The 15,119-nt window shown below is 40.7% G+C and overlaps 1 protein-coding gene across 2 annotated transcripts in view; it reads right to left on the bottom strand.

Annotated features, from left to right (window-relative positions):
• LOC119430536 (homer protein homolog 3) overlaps positions 1-13,382 on the bottom strand; it is a 62,998-nt gene extending 49,616 nt beyond the window's left edge. Inside the window, exons 1-2 of one of the 2 annotated variants that reach the window (XM_037697959.1) lie at positions 12,956-13,382; positions 10,095-10,140 (exon numbers count right to left, since the gene is read on the bottom strand). In XM_037697959.1, the coding sequence (XP_037553887.1) occupies positions 10,095-10,117 (23 nt within the window). In that variant the 5' untranslated portion in view covers positions 10,118-10,140; positions 12,956-13,382. The remainder of the gene's footprint in view (positions 1-10,094; positions 10,141-12,955) is intronic. The other variant, XM_037697960.1, reaches the window with a different exon arrangement.
• Positions 13,383-15,119: the final 1,737 nt, after the last annotated feature.

Here is a 15,119-nt window from a genome sequence, read left to right as displayed (position 1 = left end):
ACTCCAGACTCACACACCTGTGTATTCAACCACATTCTCCTTCAGTAAAAGCCACTGAAAGATCAGAAATTCTCTATTCTGCCATCGTCAACAGACAGCGCTCACACTTTTAAACACTGACACCAGGCAGAGCGGGGATCAGCCCGAAGGCCATCGGCTACATTCCAGAGTCACGATCAACTGCTGATTGCTTCAAAGCATTCAGATGAAGTTGGAAGATGTGGCCTTCCATACAGAATGAGAGGAAGCAAAACAAGCGAGCCTCCTGCTCCTCCTGCAGTCTTTGTCCTGCTGGAGAGCAAACCGGCTTCTTTCTCCAGATACACTTCTGCGCTGATGAAATCATTTCTGTAAAGGACAGGAAAATATTACAAGTGGTTGCTGCCTGCAGCAAAGGGCGTCCACAGATGGACTTCTTTGATTGGTTGTTTCTAAAGGGAGCCCTCGCAGAACAAGGACACGCTAAACTCCTCTGACCTTCGTGGTTGCGTTCGCTCCATCCGCATTCATGCTCAGTTTGAAATTACAACTCGGACGACACTTCACTGACGCCATTAGGATAAAAGTCACATCTTTTACTGATTTAAACTGACAGCAACTTCTCAATAATTCAACTAGAATTGAATTTAATGATTATTTTATTTTGATTCACCTCCAAAACCTCAGAAGATGGAAAAAGCCAAGGCGTATTTTCTCTGCTGTCTGTGTAAAAGATTTCTTTCACCTTCTGCTGCCTTCGAGCTCTGCTCTACATTCCATTATTTATACACTGGCACGAAATTGTGTCGTTAAAAGTGACTCAGCTTTCTGTTTTACTTCTTCCTTATTTCTGTTGGCCAACTTCCATTACAGTTCCCTTTTTAATGTTCAAACGATATATATGGAGAAGAAATATTCACAGCACGCGACTTCCCTCTTTGGTTTTGCAGGGAAGTAAAACTTATGCAATACGAGTGGTGACATGTTCCATCAAAACACAAAACTAAATTAATTCCATTTAGATGAGATGTGAATGCTTCTAGATTTAACTCCTTGAAGGAATGCATATCACCCGCCGCCACCTATCAGGCAAGAAGTTTAAACTGGGATCATCTTATGAGAAGAGACAGAATCATAGCTGTTTTAGTCCAGCCTAGTTGTAAATAATGCTCTGCATGACCTCATGCAATATTGTGAGAACCCTCCCAAGTAGAAAATGTTCAGAGTATATGTTAAGGATGACTCTCGGCGACTACCACACTAAATTTTACATCGATATCTGCACAACTGACTGAGTTACAACCTGTGTTTACTAAGTTTGCTTAGGTGTGGCAGCCATCTTGAAATGTATTGACCCCGATGCATATCTAACTGTAAATTTCTGAAAGTTTTGTGAAAATCTGTTCAGTGGTTCATAAGATATTATGCTAACAGACAGATACATGAACACACACATCCTCCACTATGAAAATGAAATGCATCAAATCTATTTTTTGTAAGGATGTGGACGTTTCTTGACTCAAACATGCACCGTGCTGCAAAACGAAGCATTCTGCGTTAGTGCTAAGACACACAAAAAAACCTATAAAGTAGTGTTCAGATTTATATTCGACTAGTTTACAATTCACTGAAAGAAAAGCTTGAACTACACATTTCTCTATGGTTGAACTTTAGAAAGTACTTTAGCCTAATTTTCTTGAGAAACTGCAAAGAAATGCACAACAGTGCTTCCGACGCAGAAATGTGTTCACGTCTCTAGTCATGAGGTGGAAAACCTGCTGCGCAGAAATGAAATACACTAACAGGGCTGAAAATTTATTGTCAAAGCAATAACAGTGGGCGCAAATCAAACTCACAAAGGACTGCTCGGGTGGCAATAAATCATGGCATTATATTCCAAGGGCCGTGCATTTGTGCTCTACTTGTCAGTAAAATATCTGGCCAATCCGATGGAAACCCCACTTCCCTCGATGCCCACACGTGTTTCAGATGATTGTGGCTGTGTCATGATGCCACAACACAAAGAGAGAAGTTATCACTGTGATATTCAACAATAGCATCACGATCGTGTGTTGCTCTAATTTTCTGCAGCCCCAATTAGTAACACATTTAATATGAAGGACCATTTTAATCATTTTCGGCCTCTGCAACTTCAAGAGTGCAGCCAGTCTGAATAATCAGCTGTTTCAGAGACAAACATCCTGTAAGAATAGTTCCTATTAAAGGGTTAACAAACAATTCCCAGAGTTTTTAGACGGATGGCTCTTCAAGGATTTGGACAATAAATGACTACAAACCTAAAAAACTTAAATGTCCTCCTGAAAGTAGAACAGTAGGAATACATGTCAGCACATCCTCCCCGATGCCTTGCTGTGGATCTAAACGTGTTGAAATACCTGGTGATGTTTCACATACCGGTACATTTGTCATAAATGCAGGAGTGAGTTTGCAAATTATACTATAGCCCAAATGGACTGGGAAGGGAAAGCTTTATTACAAAATTCCAGACTAAAATATTTAAATGCATTCACTTACTTACATCTAACCTACAAAGCCCTCAACAACCTAGCTCCATCTTATATTACAGATCTTATTGTTCCGTATTTTCCTAACAGAGCACTTTGCTCTCAGACTGCAGGCTTACTTGTGGTTTCTAGAGACTGGGCTTAAAACTTTCCTTTTCAATAAATCCTATAGTTAGGGTTGGATAGTTTTGCTGCCATAGGCTTAGACTACTGGAGGACAAATTGACCTCATTTCTTAAAATGAATTTGTTACAATTGAACAGTTTTCATTTTATACTATTTCTATTTAAAATGATTCTCAACCTGCCATTGTGTATCTGTTCCTACCAAACCCAGCTGGTCGAAGCAGATGGCTGCTTGTCCTGAGGCCTGAGGTGTAAATGAACAATATTTGAAAAATGTGATTCTGTTTTTTTCAAACGTGATTCCGTTTTTTAAAATGTAGTTCAGTTTTTTTCAAATGTGATTCTTTTTTTTCCAAATCATTCCGTTTTTTTCAAATGAAATTCTGTTTTTTTCAAACGTGATTCCGTTTTTTTAAATGTAGTTCAGTTTTTTTCAAATGTGATTCTTTTTTTTCCAAATCATTCCATTTTTTTCAAATGAAATTCTGTTTTTTCAAATGTGATTCCATTTTTTTCAAATGTGATTCCGTTCTTGTCAAATGTGATTCTGTTTTCTCTAATGTGATTTCATTTTTTCAAATGTAATTCCATTTTTTCAAATGTGATCCTGTTTTTTTTCAAACGTGATTCCGTTTTTTAAAATGTAGTTCAGTTTTTTCAAATGTGATTCTTTTTTCCCAAATAATTCCGTTTTTTTTTTCAAATGTAATTCTGTTTTTTCAAATGTGATTCCATCCATCCATCCATTTTCTTTACCCGCTTATTCAATTTTGGGTCAGGGGGGGTCGCTGGTGCCCATGTCCAGCAATCACTGTGCGAGGGGCGGGGTACACCCTGGACGGGTCACAAGTCCATCACAGGGCCACATAGAGACAAACAAACATTCACTCTCTCACTCACACCTAGGGACAATTTAGAGTTACCAATCAGCCTAACATGCATGTTTTTGGACTGTGGGAGGAAACCGGAATACCCGGAGAAAACCCACGCATGCACGGAGAGAACATGCAAACTCCACCCAGAAAGGCCCCTGGACCGTGGTTTGAACCAAGGACCTGCTCGCTGAGAGGCAGCAGCTCTACCAGTTGCGCCACTGTGCTGCCCCAAATGTGATTCCTTTTTTTTTCAAATGTGATTCCGTTCTTGTCAAATGTAATTCCATTTTTCTCAAACGTGATTCCGTTTTTTTTTTTTTCCCAATGTGACTCCAGCCACTTCCGCTTTGGCTTAATGCAATTCCTTTTTTTCAAACGTAATTCCGTGTTTTTCAAATGCGACTCCAGCCACTTCCGCTTTGGCTTAATGCAATTCCTTTTTTTCAAACGTAATTCCATGTTTTTCAAATGTGACTCCGTTTTTGTCAAATGTGATTCCGTGTTTTTCAAATGTGACTCCGGCCACTTCCGCTTTGGCTTAATGTAATTCCGTTTTTTTTTTTTTTTTTTTTTTCAAATGTTGTGTTTTTGTTGTGTTTTTTCAAATATAATTCTGTTTTTGTCAAATGTTGTTCATTTACACCTTAGGGCTACCGTATGGTTCTGCTAAAGGTTTCTTCCTCACGAGGGAGTTTTTCCTTTCCACTTTCGCCTGCTTGCTCAAGATGAGAGTCTGTGAAGGAGTTAAACTCAAAGCAGTCTGCTCCTCAGATAAATAATGCTGTTAACTTACTTTTGCATATATGAATGTTTCTGTTCAGTGCCCTGAGACGACTTCCGTTGTGACTTGGCACTATATAAATAAACTGAATTGAATTTAAGAGAATCTGTGTTTTTATACTTGCAGCAGAGAAGTAAAATAAATCAAGAAATACTCCGTGAATTTCAGACCAGAGTTTCTTCTTCACCCTCTAGTTGACTCAACACATTCAGATCATATCTTATCTGAAGGACTTCACCCCTGCAGTCCTCAGCTTCTAATCCTCCTAATCTTGATATTCACCAAACCTAAATCTGTGTTCTGTAAAACATTAGTCGCTCCTGTCGAGCCCTGCGGTCAAACACAATCAGCCACTCATTGAGATATAGTAAACCTCAAAACGGCCCGTCGTATTGAAGCCTTTAAGCTTTGTGAGCTCTAAATCACCGCTGAGCGAGGGAGACGCTTTTGGAGTCACAGCCACAAATTGCATTGGATATACTTAAAAAGTGAAATTCACACTTCAATAAGAGAGCTTGCAGGAAGTTTGATGGAGCTCAAGAAAACATCAAAAGAAAAATAATTTTAGCATCGCATATGAAGGAGGACAAATCAGTTGTGTTGCACAGCAGCGTGGGAAAAAGAAGACTTTAAAAAATAAAAGCAAGAAGTGCTTTGGAATTTATTTTTACACTTGAACAAAGAAAAAATGTCCAGAGAGTTTGGTCGCTCGTGCACATGTGCGATTTTGTAGCTAATATATATCTATAATGACTGGGTCTATAATGACTGGGTCTATAATGACTGGGTCAATCTGTCCAATCGGCTGTAAATGTTTTCTCGAACAGTCGAGTTGTAAACCTTCATGTTTATGTTCAGCTTCTGTAAAATATTAGAGAAGGGGAATTTATACTAGTTTGTACGTTTTTAGAAACAAATATTTAAGAAGTCACTATCAAGGCACAATTATCTGAATACAACTGATGAAAACTTCCCTTTGTTGTTTTCAGTTCGAACCTTAGCCACTCCCCCCACACCCACAACCCTGCGCCCCCACCAGATGTGATTAAAACCGACGTGTCCGAGTAAATGACTGCTTCTGACCTGCCGCCATCATGAAGTTCTCTCTTCAACCTCTGAAGTTCCTCTGATGGCTTTGCTCCTCTACTCCATGGATACTCTGCAAAGCCCCTCACCCCACTGAAAGGGCAAACCCCAGGCGTCCCACCCCTGTCTGCAGCATTCCTCCACCAGTCTTCCCATTTGCTCTTTCCAGAGCATGGTTCAGGTCAAGCATTATGGCTTGTTTAGACAACCGGCACAAAATCCTGTCTTCAGGGTCTGCTTCACTGGGCTGCAGCGTGTTGGAGACTAGTTGGTGACTCAAAAGGAAAATGTTTGTATTTTCCTGCAGTTTCAGCTAATTCTGAGGGTTTGTGACCAGAGCTCTGTCTTCTTCTTTCAGCATTTCCATTTTCAGGGGTCACCACAGCGAGTCATCCTTCTCCATCTCACTCTGTCCTCACTCCATCTACCTCCGTGTCCTCTCTAACTGCATCTTCTCTTTGGTCTTCCTCTTTGTCTTTTTCCTGGCAGCTGCATTTCTAACATCCTTCTACCAATATACCCACTGTCTCTCCTCTGGACATGTCCAAACCATCTCAGTCTGGCCTCTTTAACTCTATCTCCCAGTTGTTCAACCTCCGATTATCTCATTCCTAATCTTGTCCATCCTTGTCACTCCTAAGAAGAACCTCAACATCTTCATTTCAGCCACTTCCAGTTCTTTCTCCTGTGTTTTTGTGAATGCCACTGTCTCCAGACCATACAGCACAGCTGGTCTCACCACTGTCTTGTAAATTTTTCCTTTAGAGGCCCTGCAAAGCGACCAGAGCTCTGTGTCGGACCCAAAACTGAAGATATTAACTTGTAGAACTCCACCACAGTAAATTTTAGCGCTATTCTCATCATCTGCTCTTTATACATCCTTACCATGAACGTAAAGTCAGCGTTCACGGCCTACACTAGCTCACTTTCCACCATTTTGTGTGGCGCACTTCAGCTGACAGCCATATTGTCCTTTGACACATTAATTACAGCACAAGTACCATTGAATACTGCATGCTCCACTGCGCTTTAATGTTTGCCAAGTGTGCCAATAGATAAAACTACAGATGATTTTTAAAAAAGCTATAAAGATTGTATGGGTGCTCAAAGTAGGGCAAGATATAAGCAGTGTCTCTCGGTTGGAGGGAATGACCCTTACGAGCTTGAAGAAGGAGTTGTCTACTGAAGTGAAAATCGTATACCTAATTGATTCAGGGCTTCTGCTTAAATTGTGGGATGTGAGTATGTGGGAAGCAAATTTCACCAACTGTATGCTAAATGTAGAAGTGTTGCTAAAGACCATTCTAAAGCTGGGAAATGAGAGCGTTGGTAATAAAGATGTGGACCTCTAAGCTGTGTAAAAAATGACGCTGCACTGGAAAAAGTAAGGACTGCAGAAGGTCGTGCATTTCTCTTTTTTGACCCACTTTGCTCAACAGAACTTGTTAAACTCACTGTGTTGAATTAAGATTTAAAGGAGTTACACCTCAGATGACAGGGAGCTATAGCGAAACAATAGTATTTTTCTGTAATGATCAAGAACAAGCAACATGAACCCATTGTCCTGTCCTGCTTCTGCACTTTCCTACAAAAAGGTTTTAAAAAAAAATTGAACAAAGTCAGCTGGGCATCATCTTTAACCATCTGTGTGTTGCACCTTTGGGTAACTTCACACTCTCTGAAGCGATTAAGTGCAGCTTTTCTTCTCTGCCTCTTTTTGTTCTTTGGACAACACTTCTCCTTTAAGGATCTACTTCTTCTGACCTCTGGGAGGCAACAGGCCCACGTTCTGGCTCAGTTGGGCAACACGACACGCTACAACCACCGACAAAAATAGTCCAGAAGGGTTAACGCCAACTCGCACTGTAGCTGCTCAACAAGTCACATCTGCAACGCACGTGACAACCCAGAGAGGCACGTTTCTTTCACATCATGTAAAAAGTAAAGAATGCTGCAAGGTTGTTTCTTCTTCTTCTGGCTGAAGGCAAAGAAAAATGTGCAAGGCACTTTTCTTGCTGTAGGATCGTAATGTGTAGGAGGAAAAGCCCATGTGAGGGTGGGTTTAGCAAGAGTTTTGGTGCACTTATCTGAAGGTCAGCTCCTCCTGCAGGAGTCTGACCAACAACCTGCTGCTGTTGTGAATTGTGAAGGTGACACAAAGTCGAGCTGTTTACTGTGTTCTGCTGAGCTCATCGCTGTACGTGAAACACAAAGGCACAGAAAAGTACTCTGGTTATCTTGTGTGCATAATAAAACAAGGGTTAAATGTGTGTTTTTTTTGTGATTAAACTGCTGATTCTGATAACAAACTTGATTAGTACAGAACACCACAGGACATCACTCCTGCCAGCAGCCATTAGGCTCTTCAACAAACAAGAACAACCCAGAATCTCCATTTGCTTATTTATTCATCCGCTCATCTTCACTGTATTTAGAAAAATGATGGAGCATTTGTCGTTACAGCTTGTGTTGTATGTCATTTTTCATTTTTTTTATTCATGTCAAATGTCACTGCAGCCGCTGCAACAACAATTCCCTGTAAGATTAATAAAGTCCTTGTCCTTTCCTGTTATGATATAAATAACAAAACTCAAATGGTTCGGGTTTATCCAGTGCTCCTCCAGTTCTTCTGTGCTGAGATCAGCAGAAAAACTTATTGCGTCCCAAGGCTGGAAGACAGTGAAACAAAAGGGTTGTAAAAAGCGAACGCTCATGGAAAGACTATAAAAATGCAGTTTCACAAATTTGCAAACTTTTAGCTCTTATGATTATTATCAAACCTGGAAACAAGAAACAGGACCCTAAAGGAAACACTTTAATCTGGATAACAAAACTTTTTTTAATGAAACTAGCATTCCTTGAATGAATGCACATCTCCTGCTGCATTGTACGCCTAAGTTTTAAACAAAACTCCTTTGTGAACTTTTATCACTCAAAGTGTGTGATGGGGACGACACTCAACTACTACCACACCCAATTTTAGCTCAATAGCTGTAAAAATGATCATGTTATTGTCATAGATATGTTGGCTAAAGCCTATTAGCTGTGGCCAAAGTGAATCAGAGTGTAGATTGATTTAATTAGCTTACCATACTTTTTGATGTATAAGTCACACCTTTTTGCATAAATTTGCAAGTCTTGCAACTTATACACTGAAAAGACTAATGTATGTTTTTGTCCCCGTATTTATAACCCAATTTTTTGGCTGAGAATTGACAATTTCATTCATTCTGGCATGGAAATATTAAACACTACCATTTTCAGCTGCTAGAGGGACCTCGACTTATATGGCAAGCTAAGTGTCTCATTAATAGGTAAAAGTGGTTATTAAAGAGACACTTGGCTTGCCATACAAAGCCACCTTCATCTTGCTTCAAAACTCCTGGAGCAAACATCAAATCAGCTGCATTTCCCCGCGCCGCCCAGGTGAAATGCAGCTGATTTGACCATTAAAGTGCATTTATTAAGGAAAATTACAACTGAGACACACCTTTATTATACTGTCGAGCAGACAAATAATTAATCTTGTTAAATTCTTGTTAAAGTCCTCCTGTGCACGCTCCCGCGGCCGCCATTTGGCAGCCGATCGATTTTAGGCACAACGCCGGCCCACATTTCCAGGTGGTCAGCGGTGACGCATAATAGATGCAACTTATACGGCGGAGTGACTTATTTATGTTTTTTTCCACTTTATTAGACATATTTGGATTGATGCAACTTATATGGCAACTTCTACAGTAATTAAAATCCATCCAGTGGTACATGAGATAGTTTTCTAACAATAAACACAGATGTGGCAGTGGGTCATAATAAAATGCTAAACATTTGCTCAAGACACACACAAACATCAGACTTTTAAACCCAACCGGACAAAAACAAAGACATTTTCAGCCATATCTCAGTAAATAATAGTAGTGTTTGCTTTTAAGCACTGAATAATTTAAATGTTTTGCATCATCTGTAGTGGGATTTTTGTGAAACCATGTTTCATATTAAACACATCAGAAGAAAATTACTGCGTACATTAACACACCAAAACGCACATGGACATATTTAGGTGGTTTAAACATGCGGGGAGGCCGTAGAGCAGGACGCTCCGGTGAACATTTGAAACAATCCAACAGTATGTGGAGCCGCCGAGTGACAAGACGACAGGATGAAAGGGACACGAGGCGACGGCAGCAGGAGTCCCACTGACAACATCTGCACATCACGACAAGCACCAAACCTCCACTGTGTAAAACACACACACTCAGGGAAGGACTAAACATCGCAGGCGTGAAATGATGCTGGATTCTGTTCAGAGGCCAATGAATATTTCATAAAGCAGGGATGGGCAGATTATTCCCAATGTATCAATACCTGATGGTGTCCTTTTGAGCATCAAACAAAACGCGTCGATGCTCAGAAGTTATTTCTCAATTTTACTTTGCAAGTTTGACGCTTCCAATTATAGCTGCCCCAATAAATCTTTACAGTAATCTCTAAACTCCTACAGTAATACAAAACTACTTTTACACTTGCCATATTTTCCTGTTTTAAAATGAGTAAATTTATCAGCAATAAATCATGAGTAAGCAACTTTTCTTTTGGCATTAAGCGAACAATTTGTTGTTGAGGATTAGCTGCACTGATTAGATCGTTTCAGAGAAAACTCTGACGTGTGGCATCACCCATCCCTGCCATGCAGAGCCACAACACGGAGACGACGGTGCGTTTGTACCTCTGACGGTGTAGCGGATACATTTTACAGCTTGCAGACAACTCCTCTGCAGCAGAACCAGAAAGAAGAAGAGGTCCAGGTTAGAAAGCAAAGAACAAACACAAGTTCTTTCTTCTCTGTTGAGCCTAAAGTTTTCCACAGAAAGGAGTTCAACAAAGCATATTTGAAGTGGCGTGAGTTGTATTTAGGTCAGCTGTGCTTAAGAAATATAAAAAAAAAAGTTAAGTAAAAAATCTATCATAACTTTGCTTTGATGTGCTCAGAATAAAAATTAAAAAAAACAACTGAAAAACTAAAAATTCAATAAACCCAAAAACTGTAGCTTCTCTTGAAACTTGAACTTCCACAGAACAGACTCGTTAGCTGTAACTGATCACAGATCTCCGGTTCAGGCATGAGAAAGAAAAGGTTTTCTGCAATGATGCGTTCAGGCGCTCCTCTTTAACTCGTAATATTGGACGACCTTATCCTTGGACCAGGTTATAAATGGTTGTTTGAGTCGAATCAGACTAAAACTAGGCCACGGTGTCCGCTCCGTCTCTCCATCAATTCGCAGCAGCACTTTGGCCCTGCAGAGAACCGTTTAACAGCGTGAGTGGCAGACACTCGTTCTGTTTAGGACTGTGGAGTAGCTCCAAATGAAGCTTTTTTCTCTTTTGGTGAGGTGAATAGATGTCTCAAACAGAAGTCAGTTAGATTACTCACATCCACTGAGCCAGTCACAGTTTAGTTTTTTTTGTGTGTTGAAGTTGTGCTGCACAGACTGGGTTTTATTTGATCCCTTGATGTCTGAACTTGGTGTTTCCCAGAATTCTCTCTTTGCTTTATTTTCCCTGATGAGGTTTGTTAAAAAAAAAAGAACACGACAAAGAAGTAAATATTAAAAGTCAGAGTGTCAGAGTTCTGAACTCGTGAAATCCTTCCTGGCATGCCCCAACAAGGCCAGAACTAGAAAGGTCAGAGGTCAATTCACGTTCAAATAGGCTGCCACTGTAAATGAAGAGGTGTTGCAAAAACAGTAAAAAATGAGCATGGTTTATTTAAATTTACTACTTATATTTATGGAAACTGTTCGAGCACTATTTCTTGAAATATATCAGCCATGGAACCAGTTTAAGGGAGCTGCCATGTTGTATTTTTTGGACCATAATCCCACTGGGAATGAGTTTCACCTGCTCCCCTACACATAACCAAGGTGGTTACATCATAATCTTTCTTATAAGCATGTAATGACTAATCGCAGCTCGATGAGTGCACTTTAAAAATACGAAGTGTTTTGTTTTTTATTTATTAAAGGCAAAGTCCCGTCCGTGAACACGGAAGGTGTAGGACTTGCACCGGGGCCATCCTGTGGAGATGCTCTTCCTCTTCTGGCTTCAGCCTCTGGAATCCCACTTGGCTTCCAGCTTTAATACATGCCTGGGCACAATAAAGAGCTGCTGTGTTGTCTTTTATTGACCTTTGACCCCTGTTATCTCTAACATGTTGAATCAATGCACCCTTTTAGTTCTTGTGTGGCTCTGCTTTAACATTCTGATACGTGCTCAATAATCCAGGTAGAAAAGCCTAACAAAGTTAAGTCAGGTCCGCTGGATAGTTTCTTTGTGTTGAAACTTTTCGTCCTTCATCCAAAGGACTTCATCAGTCCGAGGAGACACAACATGCTCAGTCCCATAAGTAGCACACTCACATAGTGGGTCAACCAGTTTGATGGTGATAAGATGTTTTTTGCAGTCCGCCCTCTTCCCCGTCGACTCATCTGAGGCAGCCATGGACAAAGTGGTTCAAAACGTCAAAGTTCATGCTCAATAATCCAGGTAGAAAATCCAACAAAGTTAAGTCAGGTCCTCTGGATGGTTTCTTTGTGTTGAAATGTTTTCTTTTATCCAAAAGACAATAAACTCAGTCTTATAAATAGCACCTTCTCACAGTGGATCAACCAGTTTGTTGTTGACATCCAGAACTAGCTGTTCACATGATAAAGGACCATTAGCCTAACAATTGATTGTTAGTGCCCTGATGGTCACTTGCTATTCGCAGAGGGCTGAGTGATACTGGCAAAAATAGCATTGAAAAGGGGGACAGTCGGACACAAAGGCCTCCGCCCCATTTAACAATGGACAGGTTCTTTTGACAAAGATGGCTTCCTTCACTTGTGAAAAGAACACATTTATTTTTCTTTGTGCATATTGAGCATCCCAGTATATTGAGACTTGAACAAACTAAAACAGAAACTGCAGAAATCTCATGACCACTGTTCAGTCATTTTAGTGCCAAACCGTCCCCGAGGCTGTAATGTGAGGGGAGTTCAGGTGAGTTCCATGTTTTTATGTGTATAATTTTAAACACATAAAACACAGAGAGTTAGAGAACAGAGTAGGACCCCCTGCCCACCAATCAGTGGTCCAGACAGCTGATCCAAAAGACTCACAGCAGACCATTTATCGGTAAGGTGATTCACTGGCATCTGGTTGTGCAATTCATCAGTATAAACATCACATGTTTAACAAGGCACTGGCTACCAGTGTCTGCCAAAATCTAATTAAGTGACAGTAAATTAAATCAGAATTCATGCAGTTCTGGTTAGAGCTGACCTCGACCTTCTTGCAGGTCACAACTGTTTTTAAGGACATGGGACACTGTGAGGAAAGTGGGTCAGGCTGGGCATATATAGACCCCTCTGTGATCTGGGATGTCTATTAGCATGTAAACAAAGAAAACAGTAGGATCACGTGCGCTTCAAATAAAAGCGAGAAGAAACATAAAGTTCAATTTTAAAACCTTTATATTAAATATATATTCTGGTCTGAGTAAAAAACTCTTCCAGTCAGCAGAGAAATCATCTCAGATGTCTAACTTACCCCATGCTCCGACGATCTGATGCTGATTTTTAAGGACTAATTCCACTCAGGAACTCTTCCTGCTCTTTCGTCTTCTCTCTCCAAAATACTGGTTTTCTTCCTGAAATCCGTGTCTCGCGTTACATTTCTGAAGAAAAAAAAGGGGGAAAATCACTTCCGACTCCAGATTCCCCCCTCGTCTCCCCTCCAGCAGCAGTACTTCTCTCCACACACTAAAGTCAGTTGTACTCCAGGCTGCCTGCCGTCCTTTGTGTATGCAGGATTCCACCGATCCGCCGTCTCCTGTGCGTAATTACGCACCGCGAAACGTTTGGCTCGGCTCTGCGAGCCGGACACACGGAGGAATGTCGATGAAAGTCGGGCAGCAAGCTGCTCCTGCCTCAAAGCACCACAACTTGTGTGCTCCCCTCCCGCCTGTGTGCCAGATCACACTGGGATCCCATTCAAAGAACCTCAGAGAGGCAGGGGGGCGGAGGCCTCTCCCGCGCCATCTGATGGACACAATGTGCACTGCCAAACAGACCTTCCTCTTGACTAAAATGACGAAATGAAAAATGATCCGGGCCAGTGGTCCATCTAATTATACAAAGACAGTCTTCAGGGGAGGGGGGGGGGGGGGGGGTTACATCAGCTTCAAGCTTTTCAAACATGAACAAGTTAACAGTTTTTATACTAAAGATATGCAACTAGTAAAAAACATACTCTCTGTTAGTCTAAAAAAGTTAAATCTGGTCCTCTGGACATTCAAAAAAAAAAAAAAAAACAAAGCAAAACAACAAAAAATGTAGAAACGTTTCGTCTCTCGTCCGAGAGACTTCTTCAGTCTGAGGTGCTGTATTCAGCTCAGTCTCTTAAATAGCACCTTCTCAGGGGGGATCAACCAGTTTTGCTGCTGACAACCAAAACCAGCTGATCACATGCTCAAGAAGGACCATCAGCCTAACAATGGATCATTAGCACACTGATGGCTGTTTACTGTTCACAGAGGGCTGAGTGATACTAGCAATCACAGCATTGTAAGAGGGGGACAGTTGAACACGTAGGCCTCCACCCCTGTTTAATGATGGACGATTTCTTTTCACAAAGATGGCGTCCTTTACTCCTCTCTCAAACCATCGTTCCTCTCTGTCCAGGATGTGAACATCTTCATCCCTGAAAGAGTGACCACTGGCCTGGAGATGAGTGTAGACCGCAGAGTCCTGGCCTGATGATGTTGATCTTCTGTGCTGGTCCATCCTTTTGGCCAGTGGCTGTTTAGTTTCCCCGATGTAAGACTGATCACAGCCCTCCTGACACTGAACAGCATACACAACATTGCTCTGTTTGTGCCGGGGGACTGGATCTTTGGGATGAACCAGTCTTTGCCGTAATGTATTTTGGGGTTTAAAAGCCACTGGGACGTTATGTTTAGACTTCAAGTGAGTAAATATTTTTTAATAAATTGTTGTTATGTTATCAAATGTCATGCTGTGATCAAAATCACACACAAATAAAATAAATATTTCTTCTTTTGGATTTTCCCTTTTCAGGGGTCGCCACAGCGAGTCATCCTCCTCCATCTGTCCTCTGCATCCTCTGTCCTCACTCCAACTACCTCCATGTCCTCTTCAACTGCATCCGTATGTCTCCTCTTTGTATTTTTCCTGGCAGCTGCATTTCTAACATCCTTCTACAAATATACCCACTGTCCCTCCTCTGGACATGTCCAAACCATCTCAGTCTGGCCTCTCCAACTTTATCTCCCAGTTGTTCAACATGTGCTGTACATTCACAAATGAAATAAATACACAGAATGAAAATATTCCAGTTCATGTTCAAGTTGTGTTTATTTGTCATATACAAGGTTAACACAAGGTCAACAGTACAATGAAATGCTCAGGATGAGAAGAACCAATTTGACTCGCTAAAAGAAAAAATAAACCAAAAAACAAACAAACAAGAAATACTACAAGCATGCAATAAGAGTACAAAAATTAAGTACCAAAACGTGAAAAAGTAATTATAATATTTACAACGTCCTAAAGAGAGTAAACAACAACATGGTAGAATATAACGGTTCAGCAGGATGAATTTGAATGAATAAGTATTAAGGTAGTAATGTAAGCAAAAATGTACATTACATATATATATATATATATATATATATATATATATATATATATAT

This window comes from Nematolebias whitei, chromosome 3 (genome assembly GCF_014905685.2).
Source record: "Nematolebias whitei isolate Nwh7 chromosome 3, NemWhi1, whole genome shotgun sequence".
Classification (NCBI taxonomy): domain Eukaryota; kingdom Metazoa; phylum Chordata; class Actinopteri; order Cyprinodontiformes; family Rivulidae; genus Nematolebias; species Nematolebias whitei.
The sequence above is the reverse complement of the archived record's forward strand: the minus strand, read 5'-3'. Positions and strand labels throughout refer to the sequence as shown.